Source organism: Sus scrofa, chromosome 13 (assembly GCF_054392235.1).
Source record: "Sus scrofa isolate SSC_HxYL_T2T_F1_AM1 chromosome 13, Sscrofa_HxYL_maternal_Yorkshire_Landrace_v2.0, whole genome shotgun sequence".
Lineage (NCBI taxonomy): Eukaryota > Metazoa > Chordata > Mammalia > Artiodactyla > Suidae > Sus > Sus scrofa.
In genome coordinates, this window is record NC_139395.1 from 121,045,350 (window position 1) to 121,065,936 (window position 20,587).

The 20,587-nt window shown below is 34.9% G+C and overlaps 2 protein-coding genes across 9 annotated transcripts in view; both read right to left on the minus strand.

Annotated features, from left to right (window-relative positions):
- The window catches only part of SERPINI2 (serpin family I member 2), a 39,879-nt gene extending 25,598 nt beyond the window's left edge, over positions 1 to 14,281 (minus strand). Inside the window, exons 1-2 of the mRNA XM_084990255.1 lie at positions 6,756 to 14,281; positions 936 to 1,166 (exon numbers count right to left, since the gene is read on the minus strand). Coding sequence (XP_084846381.1) covers positions 936 to 1,166; positions 6,756 to 7,002 — 478 coding nt within the window. The 5' untranslated portion in view covers positions 7,003 to 14,281. The remainder of the gene's footprint in view (positions 1 to 935; positions 1,167 to 6,755) is intronic.
- The window catches only part of WDR49 (WD repeat domain 49), a 149,383-nt gene continuing 138,524 nt past the window's right edge, over positions 9,729 to 20,587 (minus strand). For 4 of the 8 annotated variants that reach the window (XM_084990229.1, XM_084990230.1, XM_084990232.1 and 1 more), the window contains one exon: positions 15,070 to 15,336. In XM_084990229.1, the coding sequence (XP_084846355.1) occupies positions 15,191 to 15,336 (146 nt within the window). In that variant the 3' untranslated portion in view covers positions 15,070 to 15,190. Of the gene's footprint in view, positions 15,337 to 20,587 lie in introns of all 8 variants that reach the window. The other 4 variants (XM_021069761.2, XM_084990231.1, XM_021069758.2 and 1 more) reach the window with 4 other exon arrangements.

Below are 20,587 nucleotides of genomic sequence, written 5' to 3' on the forward strand. Positions count from 1 at the left end.
GCCTCTTCTTTCTACATCCAGTGAGGATTTGAAAGCTATGAGACAATAGCATGATCAGATGTCATGGAGCTGTCTAAGGATGTTCTCATTGCATATCTCACTAATAGGACTTTCCTGTGAACACTGGAGACAACATCCATCTCACATTTTCAACTTATGCTCCCACACTGGAGACTTCCCATGAAGAATACAGTCACATCTTACACATCACAGTTTTTTTTGTAGCAGAATGAATGAACAGAGGAACCAACTACTGCTCATTGAGAACCTGATATATGCTTGCCACTTCATATACCTTATTTTTAACCTACCAATAATCCTGAAAGGTTTTTATAGTATCCTCATTTTGAATGGAGCATAGTTTGTATCTTGTCAGGATTTGAACTCAGATCTGTATGAGTCTAAACTTATGTTCTGTTAACTATGTTACTGCACAGCCCCTTTGGAATTTTTGCTCCCTTTTATTTAAAGTTTAGATTACCAGTTTATGATAGGACTATCAGTATTTATTACTAAACATGAACACTTCCAACTAAGAGGTGTTAATTATTTACAGCATATGTAGGAAAGAAACCGTCTGAGATTGACAGATCTAAGTTTTACCTGGCCAAAGATGTTATTCCTGCTGCCACACTCAAAGGCCCTATGCTTGAACAAAAATTATTAAAATTTTTTTATTAAGAATTCCACAAAGCGGTGTTTATCTCTCTCAAAAAATTAAAAAAAAAAGAATCTGTTTACTTTTCAAAGAAGCTCACAATTTCTTTCAGTTTTACAATTTAGTATAAATTTGAATAACAGAGAAGCAAAATAAGAGATTTGATCCCTGTGAGCCATAATTTAATAGTAAAATATTCAACCATGCTTTACTTTAGGATATTAAAAACCATGAATACAATGGCAAATAATGACTTTATGAAAATGGAAAACTTTACCATCTGTTTTGCTTTCTACCCAGGTACTTATTGTCTCTGCACAAGCCTTTGCGTTCTGAAAATCCACCAGTTTTATGGCACTCTGAAAAAATTCCTTGTTGCCATGGAGATACTGTTCTTTCACAGTGAATCCTTCTTGAAGGTAGAGGGCATTGGCAAGACTGAATGTAAATTCTTGTTTTTTCTCTGAGATGGCAGAGAAAAATGACTTCAGCACAGAAAATTCTTCTCCTAAAAAATAATTATAATGTATACTGACATATTGAACAACATAAAAACAACAGCTTCTCAGCTTTGCTTCTAAGCGCTCCGATTCATATCACCAGTTTTTTGCTCCCTTAGGTATAACTAATAATCCTTTCTAAGTTAGTATAAATATTTTAAGCATTTATCTCCTGTGGAATATACATTTTGTAATGAAATCAGCTTTCGTACAGGAAAAAAAAAGCCCACGTAAATTCTTGTCAAAACCGAGAATATGCATTTAAACAGGCTGAAGAAACTCCCTCTTTATAGTCAAATTTAGCTCATTCTTAGTTATTGGAAATTATCTTTAGAATCCCATTCTTTGCATAACATGCAATATTTATGAAAGAAGAATACTAATGAATGCTGATGGGGGCTAAGACACTGATGAGCAATCTTTTTCAACACTGCTTTCATTTTAGCTTAAGAAAGAATTGCTCTCTTATGAGCAACTGTGCCTGTCCGAGTTTTGAAATTTATGAGGTAACCCCTATAATCATCTCTAGAGATGCGTAAGAATCAGAATTGCCTATTTCTTCAGGTTCATGAATCTATATACTTTGGCTGTCTACGTGAACAATAAAAATCTTGAACCACCCCAGCTATAACCACTAGCCAAATGAGTCTGTCAGAGTCAGCTGAGAATCACTGCTGGCCTATTACTTACCGTTGGGTCATTCTGACCACAGAGTTTTTAGGAAGGTGTATATGCTGTGAGAGAAGTCAGCTCTAATTGTACACAGTAGCTTCCTATTAATTACCTATATTTTCACTCCCTTCTGGCTTAATTCTGAAACTCAATTATTAACTCTGGAAACTGTATTTTAAATCTAAGGGGTTTTTTGTTGTTGTTGTTGTTGTTTTGTGTTATTTTTTTTCCCCAGAGCCTTTGTTTTATTTTGAGTTGAAAACTGAAAATACCACTTTCAAAACTTAAAAGTTGATTACTACATATAGTTAATCTCTCTTAAAGAAAACATAAATGGTTCATCATTAGGAGATATCCTTTGAATTAAAAAAAAAGACTGAGAGGAACTTGCTATGAGGTGTCTATTGGAAGTAAGGTGTGAATGTCTGTGTGTATAAACATTTTATCAGAGAGCTAGCAGCCCATAGGGCATCTTTGTTCAAATATGAACTCATGCCTTCACCAGCAGGGCAGGGAAATGCAGCCCCATTGCCTCATAACTTGTCCAACTCATAACTTCGGTCCCTGCTTGCTTCCTTGTCCTGGTGTTCTTATGCAAGTACCTACACAACCATAGAGGAGGCCCAGAAGGTATACTGCATTGTACCTCAAGCTCTGTGATTCCCCATTCATGGGGATATAGACTCAGACATAATTTTAGATACAGAAACATCCTTTCATATGATTGGATGTGAAGAATATTAGTAATTCTTTACAGTAATTCTTCACCCGGAATAACATTAATCTATTTTATTTGTTTATAGAAAGATTTTAGATGCAATCATTTCTTCTTTTTTTTTCTTTTTCGCTTCTTAGGGTGATGTCCATGGGATATGGAGATTCCCAGGCTAGGGGTCTAATCGGAGCTACAGCTGCCAGCCTACACCACAGCCACAGCAACACAGGATCCGAGCCATGTCTGCGACCTACACCACAGCTCAAGGCAATGCCATATCCTTAACCCACTGAGCAAGGCCAAGGATCGAACCTCAAGATTCCTAATCTGATTCATTTCTGCTGCACCACGACGGGAAATCCAAGGGAGGATTTTTGAAGGAAGGCATGAGAGCATCTTCAAAAGAATTAGCTAAAAGTCAGAAATAAAGTAGCAGGACTTTAAACCAATTTTCAAGAGTTTGTAATTTATGAACATCTTTAAAGGAATGGGAGAAGAAAGAGAGAGGGAGAAAAAATTCTGACTCATTTATCAGAGCAAATATATGTCATGTACTTAAGGTCTAAGACTGTGTGACAAACAGTCAGCTGCCCTTTGATAAATCAATGGACTCAGAAGTCAATGAAAAAAGTTGTCACCAATAGCACAAGTTTGGAGAATATAAAGTTCTCTGCCTTATAATTTTGATTTAATTTCTAGATTAATAACTTCTTTTAGCACAGATCAAAAAGAACACATATCCATGGAGTTCTTCTGTGGTGCAGCAGGTTAAGGATCCAGTGTTGACACTACACTGCCATGGCGCAGGTTTGATCCCTGGCCCGGGAACTTCTATATGCTACAGGTGGAGCCAAAAAAAAACTGAATAAAAAACAAAAAAGAGTATGTATCCATGGCTCCTAAAAAGCAATGAGAATAAGTTTATTTCATCTTCTAAAACAGAGCCATGGTAAACCTACAGGTCATGAAGTGAATGTGATTTTTGGTTTGATTATACCAGACCTCCAGAAAATGTTCTAAAATTCAGTACATGTTTACTTTTCCTGCTATTACAAGCCCAAAAGCCAATTGTGTGTACAACGTGAAAGATCCAAAGATGAAAACAAAGGCAGTCATAACATTATACATTATTTTAGCCAAAAGGTCCATAGAAATCATCTAACCCAAATTCTTCTTTTCATAGTGAGGAATCTAAAATCCACAGAGACAAGACAACTTGCAAGGTGCCCAATCACAAGGTCATTTGGATGCAGAACTGAGACAAGAGTTCATGCCTAGTTCTCCTTCCATAACCCTCTTGGAATAAAGAAGCAGTTTTAAGGTAGTCTTTGATTAATAAGCAGCATTACTAGAGGCAAAGCAAAATGAAGTATTAGTATTATCAGATGCTCAGTAAATAGAGAAGGTACAGTCTGAGCAGATGTTTCAGCAATGGGCAAAGAAGGATATCCAGGAGCACTGAGAGACTCAGGGGAGGTAGGATTCCAGGAACTCGATGCCCATCTGTAGAATAATCAGCTTTAATGTGAAACAGGTTGGTAGCAGGAAAAGTAAAATATAGCCTGACTCAACAGATGGCACCTTTTGACAATCAGAGGGAACTGAAGGCAGGGCCAGGACCAAAATGAGTTGAAGAAACAGTCATTTTGGCATAAAAATCTATGGAAATGCCAACAAATTCAGTAATCAAGATATATATATATATATATATATATATATATATATATATATATATATCTTCTTAGGGCTGCACCTGAGGCATATGGAAGTTCCCAGGCTGGGGTCAAATCGGAGCTGCAGCTGCTGACCTATGGCCCAGCCACAGCAATGCCAGATCTGAGCTCACAGCAAGGCTGGATCCTTAACCCACTGAGCAAGGCCAGGGATTGAACCCGCAACCTCATGGACACTATGTCAGGTTCTTAACCCAGTAAGATAGAACAGGAACTCCTTGCAAGATGCATTTTAAATCAGTACTAACACAAAGAAATTCATGATGAATAAAATATAAAAATTTTAAAAGGCAGGATCATCAATAGTGACTTTTTTTTCCCTTGGGTTCCAATATGGCTCTGCCAGGCACTGCCTTCTGACCAGTCTCACCCTTTTTCCTATCCTTTAACACCATTTTTCTTTCTTCCTTTTCATCTTTTTCGTCTTGTTCACTGTTCCCTTTCTTAATAATGTGTTTCCTTTTTCTTTATTCCTTAATTTCTCCTTTAATTTTCTTTTCATTTTCCAGAGTTTAGTTTTTATATTTTCTCCCCTTTTTTGGCTGGCCTTTCTTTTCTTTTTGCTTTTATTCTCTATCTGTGTCCTCTTCTCTCTCCTTTAACAAAGCATAATAGATAAAGCAAGCTTGGTAGATTTTGTTACATGCGTTAAAATGTTAATGTTTAATTGTCCATAGATATTCTTCCAAAGAAAATATAAAAATGTTCATTATTGCTTTTATGAGCTATAACCCTCAGTGAATCATGTTTGGAATTAGTTCCGGGAAAGTTATTTAACCTTTCATTGTCTCAGTATCCTTATCTGTATAGCAGGGTTATGTCTGCCTCACAGAGTAATTGTGAAGATTAAATAAGACAAAGTATACCAAGCACATAAAACAGTGACTGGTACACTATATATATGTTTGATAGTGCCATCATTATTACTATAATCATTATTTGTTCATAATCCAGAGTTGTTAAGGCCCCTGTGTTTCTCTGTAAGATGGATTCATTTAAAGTAATTTAAATTTTGGAGGCTCTAGCTTTGCTAGCTTATCATGGAATCAACTTTACATATCTTCGTAAATGTTCTAGTATTTTTTCAAAGCAGTATCATGTGATATAAATGTTTCTGGGACCATGGAGTGGGACTTGCTGAAATTAATACAGACAATCAAGACTAGATCTGGGAGTTTCCCTGGTGGCAGAGTGGAAATGAATCCAACTAGTATCCATAAGAATGCGGTTTCAATCCCTGGCCTCATTCAGTGGTTGGGGATCCAGCATTGCCATGAGCTGTGGTGTAGATCACAGACATGGCTCAGATCCTGATTTGCTGTGGCTGTGGTGTAGGCTGGCAGCTGTAGCTCTGACAGCCCCTAGCCTGGGAACTTCCATATGCTGCTGATGTGGCCTTAGGGAGAAAAAAAGAAAAGACTAGATCTAGAACCAGTGACTTCCTTTTACATAATTCACAAAGGAAAATTCTTGCAATTAGCTTCACTATCACCAACTTCTTTTCTACATAAATTGCCTGTATTTAAAATGAAACAAATAAAACTTGTCAATAGTTTATTCAGAAAAAAAATTTCCTATATATAACTACACTGAAATTAGTTATAGTGACTAAATGCCCAAATCAAAAATCTGGATGTCACCTCTGAGGTTTAAGACATGGTATCTGACTGATGTAAAAGCTTAAAATTCAAATCATAGGACAGCCAGTGAGATGGACAACTATCCCTTCAAATGGGTTACCAGCATTAAAGCATCTACACAGTATCTCAGGCCTTTGGGAGACTAGAAAAAAACCACCCACACACAAAAGGACCTCTGATGGGTTATGTAAATGCTTCTTCTTTTTTTCAAATTGTCCTTAAAAACTATTAATCAAATCAGCTTTTAAAATGATTGAATGAATTCTTTCTCTTGGTCTCATTTAAGTGAAAAAACTAAATTTTCAACAGAAAATTTTTAAAAGCTTACAAAATAATGAGAGATGCACACAAAGATTTCTGGGAGAATGTACTCACTGAAGCACTTTTATAAGAGAAGTATTGGAAACTACTTAATGGAAGAAGGGGTAAGAAAGTACATAATAGTATTCCCATCAGAGGCAATCAGATGCAGCAATTTAAAAATACATCCTAAAGTAGTTTCATGATATGAAAAAATGATCAGGACATAGTAAGTGCTAGTGGGAGAATATGTGTATACATATATATGGGTGTATATCTATGTATGCACACACACGTGTATACACAACATAATCTCAACTATGTGTATAGAATTAATTTCTTAATAAATTATTTTGATAAATATTTTCATTAAGAAGTAACTGTTTACATTGACAATTATTTGCATTTACAATTATGATAACTTTATACAATATTTAAAATTTATTAAAGTTTTATGACCCTGAGCTTCTCTAACAGACTAAAAATAAATTTGGTGATATTTTATCCAGTATAAATAATCATATGTAAGAATCTCACCAGTTGCGGTTTCCTGAAATTTTAAAGTTTGTCTTATCTGCTGTTGTGTTTTTCCTTTTGCTCCCAGATGTATCATTCCAAGGGCCAAAGTTGTTCCAAGAGGAGAAATTATGATGTTGTTCTTATGAGATAAACAAGTAGCTTGATAAAGATCCATTGCAAATTCAGTATTTCTTTGAGCCCAGGGTCTTGAGGCTTGACTTCCAGAAAAAGTCAGTAGTAGAGTCCACAACACGATCCTATCCATTTTGAGCTCTGTGCATTGTTGAATTCAAAATTTATTAGTTTTCAAAATAATTAGAGCTTACCATAGTAAGCTCAACAGAAAGATTTCTACCTATTAGAACTTTCTGTCTTGTTAGAACAAACTACCACAAGAAGATCTGAATGTCTGTTTTCAGACAGAGCACCATCTATTAGGAGAAACGGGGCATATGCTGATGGTATTTTTCATATTCATTCAGGAAACAGTATAGCATATATTGCAGTTTTTTTAATTAAAAGAGAAATTATAATTCTGGGACATTACCAATAGCAATACTCTCTCTCTGAATACTTTTTAAGATACTTTTTCCTATCTTTTCCCATGGTTTTAAATGGGATGCTTGTAACTCTGATATCAAGGGAAACTTATGTCCAGACAACTCTAACACAGGTTTAAGAACAAAAGGAATAAAAAAATTAACACACTCCAGCGTGTTTGGGGACCTATAATTAGGAAGTTAAAGCATTCTAATCAATGGAGTAATCTGGCTAACTTCTTCCAGCAAAGAGTCTCACACTTCATGGAATCCCACTTCTATAAGGTGAAATAACCCCAAACCCACCTTGTATCTTCTAAAGGGAGGGAAACAAACTCCGAAAAAAAACTATAAAGAAACAAAATTATAATCAAATATAAACAGTACAATAACAACAAAAGAAGAAAGCAATTTTTTTTTTTTTGTCTTTTGTCTTTTCAGGGCCACATCCGTGGCATATGGAGGTTCCCAGGCTAGGGGTCTAATGGGAGCTGTAGCTGCCGGCCTACGCCACAGCCACAGCAACGCAGGATCCTTAACCCACTGAGTGATGCCAGGGATCGAACCTGCGTCCTCATGGTTGCTAGCCCGGTTCGTTAACCACTGAGCCACAACGGGAACTCCAGAAAGCATTAAAAAAAAAAAAAAAAAAGAATACTTCAACAAACTAACAAACATAAGAAAGCTGAAATTGAAAAGTGTAACCAATTCACAGCTCTAATACACCCTATTAAAATGTTCTCCGATAAAACTGCAGGAAATTTAACCATCTCATTATATCTGGAGCAAAATGAGTTTTGCAATATTACTGCTGACTTGGTATAATACTGACCTTGAAGTATTTTATTTTATTTTATTTTATTTTATTTTGTCTCACCCAAAGTAGGTGGAAGTTCCCAGACAAAGGACTGAAACTGTGCCACAGCAATGACTTGAGCCACAGCAGTGACAATGCCAGATCCTCAACCTGCTTAGCCATCAGGGAACTCTGAAGAGGTATTTTAAATTTTAAGTATTTTAAATGAATAAATGTAAGTGAATTTTAAAAGTATTTGAAACGTTAGTTACATTAATTTTTATTTCGCAAATAATACATTTAATCACTTTCAATAACTCCTGGTTTAACAGGTTACTAGGAAGTAAGTGTCTATTGGAAGTAAAAATGAAAACCTCTGGAATAATGCTTTGCTAGGCTTAAAGAAATTATGATCTATGTTTCTAGTGAGTTTTGTAGAAGGTTTCCATGATCCTTTAAGTGGTTAAGAACTACTGAGAATTACTAATATACACAAAGATTACTAATAGTCAATTTTTTCCAAAACTAAGCTATAGAGTCATTATCTATATATTTCCAGTTCTTTCCTAATATGTGTAGTTAAATTCTATGTGTTTAGATATACAATTTATAAAGGGAAAACCCCCTCAAAATGCAATCCAGAGCAATTCGTATAAAATAATGGTTGGTAAAACGAAAATATAAATATATGCTATCAAGCAAAGGTTATATTGAGGATTAAATTAGTACATAAGGTTGTGAGTGGTAGGGCAACAATAGTAAAAGCCAGAGGGTAAGAGATTTTTAAGATGCAAAGTAAATGTCTGTGTATCATTTTCTAATACATTCAATATCTCAGAAGACTTCTGACCAAAATATCAATCTGTAGATATGTAAGTAGCCAAAATGTTATTAGTCCTTTCAAGCCATCAAGCTAAATTCGTTAGCCACATTTTTATGTACTTGGTTTATACTACAATAATAAACAGTATTATGAAGGAAGTAATTTTTCCCCTGCAGAAGCATCTGGAAGTTGCCCCGTTGTTATTATTAACAAGCTTAATAATTAAAATGTTTATTATTCCTTGAGCACCCATTTCTACCAGAAAAATTTTAGGCACTTAATGAGCTACAATACCATGAAAAAAAAATCATTTTAAAAATTCACTTACCTCATTGGGTTTTGGACTGTGTCTCATCAGGAAGCACAAAGTGCTGGTGAACTAAGCAACCTGATGAATAGATCTATAAGAATTTGACCTTCAAATTCAGTTATGTCTTTTAAGGAAAATAAAAGTAATTTGTTAATTTGATACATTTAAATAATACCTGCACTAAAGTGAATTGAAATGCCATTTCTCTACTCTATTAAATACTCATGGTCAATGTTATTGCATATATACTTCAATCAAAAGGTATTTACTTTTAAGGTACTTACCCAAAATTGGCTTCGGGTTATTCACTGTAATGTTACAACTAAAATACACCTGCTGAGAAACCCTAGTACATGGAACACGTGATCTGTCAAGGCCAACTCTCTTTATCTTGAATATTGCTCGATTAATTCCTCTAAAACCAAAGCAGGTGTTCACGACATTTGTATAAAAGGGCTAACATAACCAGGTTAATGATCAATTATGAAATATGGAGGAACTGAGGGAGAAAACCACACAATTTTTAAAAAATCATGAAGTTCATATTTTTATTTCATCCATTATTTCATTTCTTTTATAATAAGCAGAAACAGAATGTGGAAGAATGTTCCAGTCCCTGTGAATTTGCCAGTAATTAGGTTTTTTTTGTTTGTTTGTTTTTTACAGGACTCTCATGTCAGACTACCAGTGTATTCCATCATAAATAATTCAGAATGCCTATAAGAAAAAGAATAAAGCTAAATCAAGTCCAAAATGCAGAGACAAATTACTGCTGCATCTACGGAGTTCTCAACAATTCATCAAATTACACCATAATCAGAGGAGTTTCCTGTGAATTCAAGGCCCATTGGAATCCTTAGGAAAAAGAGTGACTATTGAAGAAAAATATTCTTTATGTTGAGCAAAAAAAGCAGATTAAGATAACTGATTTACCAAATTATCAAGATAATACTATTAAACAAATAATTTGATAACAAACACTGGTGTTACTTATATATGCTCTTAAAATTCTGTATGATTTTTTTCTATGGACAGGTAATTAATTAAAACTGGCAGCATAATTGAATGGGTTTTGATCTCATTTTTTCTAGTCCAAATCAAGCACCTCATGACAATCAGATATCAAAAGTATTATGTTATTCGTCAGAGGCTTCTGAGAAGAGAAGTGTAAAATTTGGTACAGTTTTAATTAAATATTCACTATTGATCACTAAATGTAAATTATTCTGATATATTTATAATACAATTAACATAGATACCTTTAAAAGGAATTAATTTTTAAAAAAGCTTTTTCAAGGACCTTGTTATAACAGAACTATAGTTCAGGCCTGAGAAACCTGATCGCAATTATAAACCATGATCTCTTAATTTACTAAAATGCCTAATTTCCCATTTGGGCATCTCTAAAAGTTTTCTAAATCTTGGGTTCTATTCTAATATTATTTACTCTAACATAAACAAATGCTATTCCAGATTCAACTTAACACTGTTGGAGATAGTGGACTCTCCAGACACAGTTACGCAACATGAGAACATTATCATTCTTCTAGTTCTACTCTGCAATTCATAAATAAGTCTGAATGTCAAAGACTATCATTCAATCAATGCTTTTCTACCCATGCAGTGACACCAGCAAATATCCATCACAAGTACCCTTGGCTACCAAATTACTATGTCTGTACATTACTCAGATCATAATGTGATTTACTCAGGAATAGGCCATTACTTTTCCTTCCAGTGACAGAGACAGACACTCTGTCTTAGTAAGATCACTTAATGAAGTTGTTCGGTAACAACTTTATGGTAGAGCAGTTCAAGCAGAATGTATATTTTCCTGTTTCTTGAGGAGTAAGAAGCACAATGGCCATGAATTTCCCCCCTGGTTTAAGCTCTTTTAATAGACAATAAAGCTACCATAATTGTCCCTAAAATATTGCTGCAAACCTTTTAAGTATTTTCACAAATCTGTTTTTTTCCATAATTCCATTTGCCCTTAAAGCATCAGGGGAAAATTTTTATTAATGAGATCCAGAGCATCTTGCTATAAATTTGATCACCATCACTACCCCCACTGTAAAAAGTAAACACGACTATGTATAAAAATAATAGCAAGGGGTTACAGGCTCAATCGCATTATCTTTCTTTGTATTTTATAGTTTTTTTAAATAAAAATGTATTTAAGGCCAAACTAAAAACATACAAGCAAATGACCTTATTAGTAGAGGATGTGTAAGTTAATTTTTCCATTTGAGCATGGCTTAATTTCAGGCATTCTTCCTTCTGTCAGTTTGCTCTACATATTTTGAGTGATAAAAGGAAAATATTCTATCAAAAGAACAGACTAAATTATATTTAATGTAAATCTACATAGTACAAACAAAGCATCCTATCGAAAATTATGACACACCCTATTTTAATGTGACCAGTTCTTTTCACTGCAGAAAAAAAAAAAGGAACTTAAATAACTGAACCTAAGTGTTAATTTCAGGAACACCTTACAAAGTCTTTGGTTCTATTAACATTTGATAGGTGAGACCCTGCTAACTGCCCAGCACAATTAGATGCTGTAAGATATAAAAGAGTAAGATATAATAACTAAACGCCTTTTTATTTTTTCCTTTTGTGAGTGTTTTTGTTCCCAACTATAAGAAACAGTCACATAAAAGAAGCTTTTGTACCTTTAAAAGCTCTATTCTCATTAAATACACTTGTAAGACAGCTCCTCTTAATTCCTTTCACAAAAGAGACCCTGAAGTTAATTAAGGATGGAGTTAGGGTCACACACAACACAGTGGCTCACATATATAGTAGGCTATAGAGAGAATTTCTGTCTGTATGAACCAGACTATTTCAGTACAATCACTTCAAACAAAGTTGTCTCCAGGGTTAAAAATAGTAAAATAAGTATAGTAAAAGAATTTCCAAATTATAACAGCAAAACAAGAGGGCTTATTCAATATTTGCTTTAAACACAATTGCATTTTATGTGCCTTCACGCCAAAAAGCTGATGGCAGGAGAAGTATATTCTATTTGTATGTGTATACCTGGGTCTGAAATTAGTCCTTTGCATATGCCCTCAATAATTGGATGGATGGGGAAAGGGGCTTCACAAAGTATTTGGTATCCGTAGTACATCTCTTTAACATCTTAATATGCCTTTAAATTTCTGAAAACATGGCTCAAATTTCACTCCACTGTACTGTCACCAATCTATGATTCATAGATCATATTCTCTAAGCTTGAAATGATGGATTGTCCAATCAAACCTTCCAACCAGTGCAAAAATTCTCTGCAATATCCCAGTGAGAATCACTCAGCCTCTGCTTTAATAGCTCAAGGAACCCTTTGTACCGAGGCAAACTTTTTCATTTTTTAAAAATAATTTACTTTGAAAAACTTTAAATCTACAAGAGTTGCTTGTATAATACAATATGCTACCATCTTCCTCTCTCCTTCTCTCTGTTACTGTAATTATTAACATTTCATCACATATGTATGCTCTATCTATATATCTAATCTCTCTCTCTCTTTCTCCTTTTACATATATATGAAATGTGTGTAGATAAATATATGTGGTGTGTTTGGAGTGTATATAAACATTACAATTAGTACTTTTGAATCATTTCTGAGAAATATGCAAACACAATTCAGTCACTCCTAATCATTTCATTCTATTATCTATCTAAAATCATGATTTCACACTGACAGCTGTAATAACAATCCAAAATCTAAGTTCTTTCTAGTTTTACCCTTTTCAAATTTTATAAATACCTTCAACAACAGTAAGACACTTAGCTCTCATTAACCTCAATATATTTATTAATTTACTCAATATCTATTTGCTCAATATAACCTATCTCCCAACCCTGAAGGACAACTCCTTGGCTCAGCCCTCTGCCTTTCCACCCACTGATTCCTTCTCCCACTAACCCCTCCCATACTTTTGGGTCCAGTAAGCTTATCTTTGCTAGGTCTTCTCTCAGCCCCTTCTATTTCCTTTCCTAATCATGCAGTGGGCTGGCTGCCAGCAATTCAGCACAAAGATGAGAAGTGAAGATAGGAAGGAAAAGGAAAATAAGAAACCTTTTCCATTTTAACAGGGATTAGGAAGAAATTCCAGAATCTGCTTTCTTACAACTTTTCCCATCAGTTCTAATTCTACTCTTTCCTGCAGTTTTGAAATATTTGAGAATAGTTTGTATCTCTCATGAATTCTCTTTCTTAAGCTAGACCTCTCCATTATCTTTATCTGTTCCTCTTAAACATGGTCTGCAGGGAGTTTACTGCTCTGAAAATATTCTCCAAAATTTGTTGAGATTGATTCTTTCAAATATTTTCCTCTTGTTATATGTAACTGTCATTCAATGAGAAGGAAAAGCAATATTCATAGAAGTCACAATATCTGGCCCAGGATTCACTTAAATGGAGACAGAATAGCAACTGGCTTTGGAAAGCCTCTCCTCTGCCTCCCTCTCCACTAAACTAAGACACTTGTTTCACCAGTGCTGACAATTCTGTTAGAGTTCATTCAATTGATTTATACTAATAAGAAATGAATGAACAGAATAGTGAAGGGTGAAAACTATAGTCTTTGGAGTAAAAAAGATCTAGGCTCCATTCCCAACTCTTCCATCAGTAATTGGGCACATTCCTCTTGTACCCAAATCTCAGATTTTAACCTTAAAATTGATATACCTTATACAGTCATTGTGAGGTTTAAAAAACTTTTGCAGTTACTGAACAGAGTAAGGCTCTATATACTGTTAATTATTTCCTTATGTGTGTAACTGCAAAATTCTTAAAATACAAGTATTTTTAAAGGAGTCTTTAAAAATAAAAAATGTACAGTTAAAAAACTAAAGTTGGAGTTCCCGTCGTGACGCAGTGGTTAACGAATCCGACTGGGAACCATGAGGTTGCGGGTTCGGTCCCTGCCCTTGCTCAGTGGGTTAAAGATCCGGCGTTGCCGTGAGCTGTGGTGTAGGTTGCAGACGCGGCTCGGATCCCGCGTTGCTGTGGCTCTGGCGTAGGCTGGTGGCTACAGCTCCGATTCAACCCCTAGCCTGGGAACCTCCATATGCCGCGGGAGCGGCCCAAGAAATAGCAACAACAACAACAAAAAGACAAAAAGACAAAAAAAAAAAAAAAAAAAACTAAAGTTATGTGGACAAATTGATTAAATGATTAAATTATTCCTACAAGACAGATTAAATAAAGTATCATAAGAGTATATAGGTTGCCCGATAGATTATGATATTTATAAAGAAAAATAGATTTAAAAAGTGACATGTTATGTTTCAGAACCAAATATTCCCTACTTGATCTTACATATGAATTGAGCCTTTTATACAGTCCTAACCTCCTTTTTTCCCTGGGGCTATTCCCTCTTTGGTTGTGCTTGGTCACTCAATTTTAGTGTATAGTATAACAAAGTACAGAAGCAGAACATATGCAGTAATTTCTCAATAAGTACATAGCAGGCTGACTGTAAGTCATTAAAAATTCATAGCAATAGCTGCTATCAACAAGGTTAAATTGCACTGGCAGAATCATTTTTTGAAAACTTAGAAAGGGTATGAATAAGTGGGAATGCTTTTCTAAGTCAGGTGTATAGACGTTCACTATGTTAGTACTGATTTAATGTCAATGTAAATTGATTTTACAATGAATATTGACCAAAAACATTTGTGTATAGGAGCAACAAGAAGTGTGACTTGTTAGAATATTTTGTCCTGGAATCATACATTTTTTATATAAAAACACTTGAGAATAGATAATACCAATTGCTATTGCCCCCTCTTTAGTCACATTTTTCTATTATTAAGAACACAGAGAAAGTGAAAACTGATGGATAAAAGCAGCACTAAAACATTATTTCAGAATGAAACTTCCTCAAGTTCCAATACAAAGTAAAAGAAAGGAGCAAAATTCTCGATTCCTTTTTTTTTTCTTTTTATGTAATACTTGATGTGACTGTGAAATATTTATTTTTCTTTCAATTGTAATGGCCTCTTATTTCTTTTTATCTTCACTTCACTACTTGTTTCTTGACATAATTGCTTGACTCTTCTTTCACGATCCAGAATTTCTTTGGGGAACAGGTTTTTCTCACCAAATCCTGCTTTCAACGCTACAAAATGATGAAGAATATGACATATAAATTATACTTAGTAAAAGGTCCAATTAAATGAAATAGTGGGGAGAAAAATTCCAGTTTTACTTCTTATCAAAATGTGAATGTTTCTAAAGCCAAGAGTGTTCTGGAATCATTAAGTTTCTGCTATTCCTTGCAGTTCAATTTAAATTTAAAAGTTAAATTTTAACAGAGTTTGTTCTATTAATCATTTATATCATGATAGAGATCTACCATTTAACAGTAGAAAACTAAAGATGCTTGTGTTTTCCATTTTTGTTTTTCAATCTACTTACCAGCTATCAAGGACTCATAAAAAGCCAAGAACAAATTATTCTGTATTGAAATAAGACAATTAAAATCATCAAAACACAGTTTGAGTGTCTGCATGACTAACAAGTGCATCTGCAATCACATCCTTATAAGATACTTTGATCTGCAGGGATCTATGGCTTCAGAAGAAAAAGAGCCAAATTATCCCCAGGAATGGTTATATTGTGCATCAGTGAGAAGCAGGAGGAAATGTGCCAAGCTTTCAAAAAAATAATTTTGGCCTTTTGCTAAATTTTGTCATTTCGACAAATGTTTATTGAATATATATTATGCACAACGTTCTGTGCTCAAGTGTAAATGGGACATAAATATGACTAAGTCACAGGCTTCCTTCCAACTGGTAGAAAGTGGAAGCAGTGGCCAAATAACCAAAATATCATATAAAATAGGATACTGTTCTAAGAGACTATGAGCAATGCAAATTGTGGTTAAACATATAAAGAGATGATAACAATATGCAGAGCTCAGAGGAAATGCTTTAAGAATTGGATTCTATTTGAGATAGATCTTGAAGCCCAGAGAGTATTTTCATTGATAATGAGGACCATGGAGATGAGAAAGGGTTTGCAAGGGGAAAAGGAAATGTCAACTAGAAGGAACAAAGTGCAATAAAAGTGTGGAGAAACAAGAGCTATTCTTCAGATAACTCTGAATTATTCAATACCATTTAACAGAAGTGTAAAAGATACAAAGGAGAGGAAAGTGAAATGAGATTGGAGCTGGATTAGGAGCACTTTAAATGCTAAACCAAGAGATATGAAATAAAGAAACCACATATAAACATTGAATAACCTCACAGTATAGAGGCATCTTTATACATTTAGATTTAAAAAAATCAAAAGCAAACCCTCCACTCTCTGTACAAACATGACTATGAAAGTCAGTATCTTGCCCCCTTTGCTCATGGATGTTACACAAGAACAACTAGGAAAATGAGGGGGAAATAACTGCAAACAAATTCCACATTCAGTAAAACCCAAAAGCAGACATAAGCTGCTGCCTACAAAACATGAAGAAGGGCAGCTAAACAGATGAGTTGGGTAGAAACCGCATGAGATAAATAGATAAGAGTGGAGAGTGTAAGAAGGCCAGCAGCCAGCGGCATTTCAGAAAGTGCTAGCCAAGACGTGCTCACTGAAGATGAGGGGCTAAACCTGTGGTCCACATGACTTAGCTTTCATTTATATCTATGGATCCTACACAGAGATGAACAAGGCTGGAAGCAAAAGCTCTCCCCAACTTCATCTGATTCAGAGAAACAGATGAGGCAGGGCTATATAAAGAATTACACACAAGAGACATTTTCTGCTAAAAGCTGTCTGCCTCTGTAGGTTGTAAAACTTAAAGACCACATCCCAAGCTCTTGCCCAGGGACCTACTACATATTTTAAGTCTGAGAAAACCAGACTTGTTATGTAATTAATCAAAAGAGTGAATTTTTAAAAACTGGTATAGCGTAGACACAAAATTTTATAAGCAAAATTAAAACCAAAACCAAACAAAATTTTAAAAGAGAAATACAAACCAAAATCACAATGAAATATCACCTCACACCAGTCAGAATGGCCATCCTTAAAAAGTCTGCAAATAATAAATTCTGGAGAGAGTGTGGAGAAAAAGGAAACTCCTATACTATTGGTGGGAGTATAAATCGGTACGGTTGCTGTGGAGAACAGCATGGAGGTTTCTTAAAAAACTAAAATTATACAACTCAATGGCAAAAAAGCCAATCTTCCAATGGAAAAATGGGCAAAAGACCTGAATAGACTGTTCTCCAAGGAAGATATACAGATGGCCAGCAAACACATGAGAAAACGCTCAACATCACTGATTACAAGAGAAATGCAAATCAAAACTACCACGAGATACCACCTCACACCAGTCAGAATGGCCATCATTAAGAAGTCCACAAATAACAAGTGCTGAGGGAGTTGTGGAGAAAAGGGAACCCTCCTACACTGTTGGTGGGAATGTAAACTGGTACAGCCACTATGGAGAACAGTTTGGAGATACCTTAGAAACCTATACATAGAACTTCCATATGACCCCTCAATCCCACTCTTGGGCATCTATCTGGACAAAACTCTACTCAAAAGAGACACATGCACCCGCATGTTCATTGCAGCACTATTCACAATAGCCAGGACATGGAAACAACCCAAATGTCCATCAACAGATGATTGGATTATGAAGAAGTGGTATATATACACAATGGAATACTACTCAGCCATAAAAAAAGAATGACATAATGCCATTTGCAGCAACATGGATGGAACTAGAGAATCTCATCCTGAGTGAAATGAGTCAGAAAGACAAAGACAAATACCATATGATATCACTTATAACTGGAATCTAATATCTAGCACAAATGAACATCTCCTCAGAAAAGAAAATCATGGACTTGGAGAATAGACTTGTGGCTGCCCGATGGGAGAGGGAGGGAGTGGGAGGGATCAGGAGCTAGGGGTAATCAGACACAACTTAGAATATATTTACAAGGAGATCCTGCTGAGTAGCATTGAGAACTATGTCTAGATACTCATATTGCAACAGAACAAAGGGTGGGGAAAAAAATGTATGCATGTAAGGACAACTTAATCCCCTTGCTGTATAGTGGGAAAAAAAAAAAAAAAAAAAGAAAGAAAACTAAAACTAGAGTTACCATATAATCCAGCAACACCATTCCTGGGCACAGATCTGGAGAAATTCTAATTTGAAGATACATGTATCCCATTGTTCATAGCAACACTCTTACAATAGCCAAGACATGGAAGCAACCTTAATGTCCATTGACAGATGAATGGATAAAGAAAATAAAATAATGCCATTTGCAGCAACATAGATCGACATAGAGATTATCATATCAAGTGAAATAAGTCAGACAAAGACAAATATGGTGTCACTTATATGTGAAATCTAAAAATGATACAAATGAACTTATTTACAAAACAGAACTAAGACTCTCAGACATAGAAAACAAACTTATGGTTAGCAAAGGGGATGGTGTGGGGAAAATAAATTAGGAATTTAGGATTGACATATATACATTACTATATGTAAAAAAGTTAAACAACAATGACACTGCATAGACAGGGCACTATACTCAGTAACTTGTAATAACCTATAATGGAAAACAATTTGAAAAAGTGTGTGTGTGTGTGTGTGTGTAACACTTTAGCTGCCCTTCTTGTTTTGTAGGCAACAGCTTACTTCTGTTTGGGGGCTTTACTGAACGTTGAATTTGTTTGCAGAGTTATTTCCCCTCATTTTCCTGTTTGTTCTTGTATAACATTCATGACCAAAGGGGCAAAAAGTATAGATAGATAGATAGATAGGTAGATAGATAGACAGACAGATATGTATATATGTATGATTCATTTGCTGTATACCTGAAACTAACACAACATTGTTAATTAACTATACGTCAATAATTTTTTTAAAAAGAGCAGCAAAACTAATCAATATGTGGATCACCACCAGAAAAATGCTGCCATTGGACATATAAATATTGTTGCCAAGTATTTTGTTGCAAATCAAATTTTAAAACTTGAAAAACCCCCTGTCTCTCTGAAGGAAGATAACATAGCAAAAGTTAAAGGACTCAGGGAAGAAACGAAGACACAAGAGGAAGTGATGAAACGTCAGCTGGGGAAAATCATCACACAGGAGAAAAGAGTGCAGGGTAACACATTGGGAAACAGCGTACATGAGTGAGAAAAACAAAGTAAAAGTTAAAAAGAACAAATGGGTGACAAATTAGAAGGCAAATGCCACACAGCTGACAATGTAGAAATGATATAATTAGCAAAAATTGGGAGAGTAACAAAGAAGTTTCATTCATGTTAAATCACTAACAGCCGAGAGACGAAAGTTTTAAACCAGTTAAGTCAAGTGATAGCAGTACAAGCAAATTTAACAAAAGCACAAAGAAAAATGCTATTGAATAAAATTATGTAGTGGAAGAGGGGGAGGGGAATGAAGAAAAATTCTCATCATCAGTTAGCATGGATCGAGCCACTGCTGTCCTAGAAAAACAAAGGGCTAGAAGAATTACATGAACTTGTAAGTGTAAAGTTACCACCAGAAAAAAACATATAATCTCCCTTGCTCAAATAAAAACAAAGAAAAAGATTATAGGTCCAGTGAAAACTTTGAAAATATATATAAAAAATAAATACCATAACAGAGTATGAGGACTACAAAACCCAAACACCTAATTTTAAGTGTGCTCAATTTCATAATTTTAAAAAAATAACCTTTCAGTTCGATTAAAAGCAAAAACCTGACACACATCTACAAGAAAATGATTCCAAAAATTTGAAATAAAAGGATTAGAAGAGTATACCAGGCAAATCAAAATCAAAAGGAAGCAAGGATCTAAATAAAAGTATAAATGCATGTAGAAACTCTCAAAGGATTCACAGAAACCTATAGGGTTGTTGCCAGAAATGGGAGATAATGGGAACAGATTAGCATCAAGAAAGAAAGGGAGACTTCTCACTGACTAGTTTTTTAATATATTCTAATATTTGACCAGTGTTAATATATGCCTTTTGTCATATAAGAATATATTTTGGAGACTTCCCTGGTGGCCCAGTGGTTAGGATTTGGCTCTATGATCACTGTGGCCAGAGTTCAATTCCTGGTCTGGGAACTGAGTTCCTATAACAACAACAACAACAACAAAACGAAAGAAAAAAAGAATATATTTTGCTGTTTTTATTAATTAATTAATTAATTAATTAATTTGTCTTTTGTCTTTTTTAGGGCTACACTCGTGGCATATGGAGGTTTCCAGGCTAGGGGTTGAATGGGAGCTGTAGCCTCCGGCTTATGCCACAGCCAGAGCAACACGGGATCCAAACCACGTCTTCGACCTAAACCACAGCTCACAGCAATGCTGGATCCTTAACCC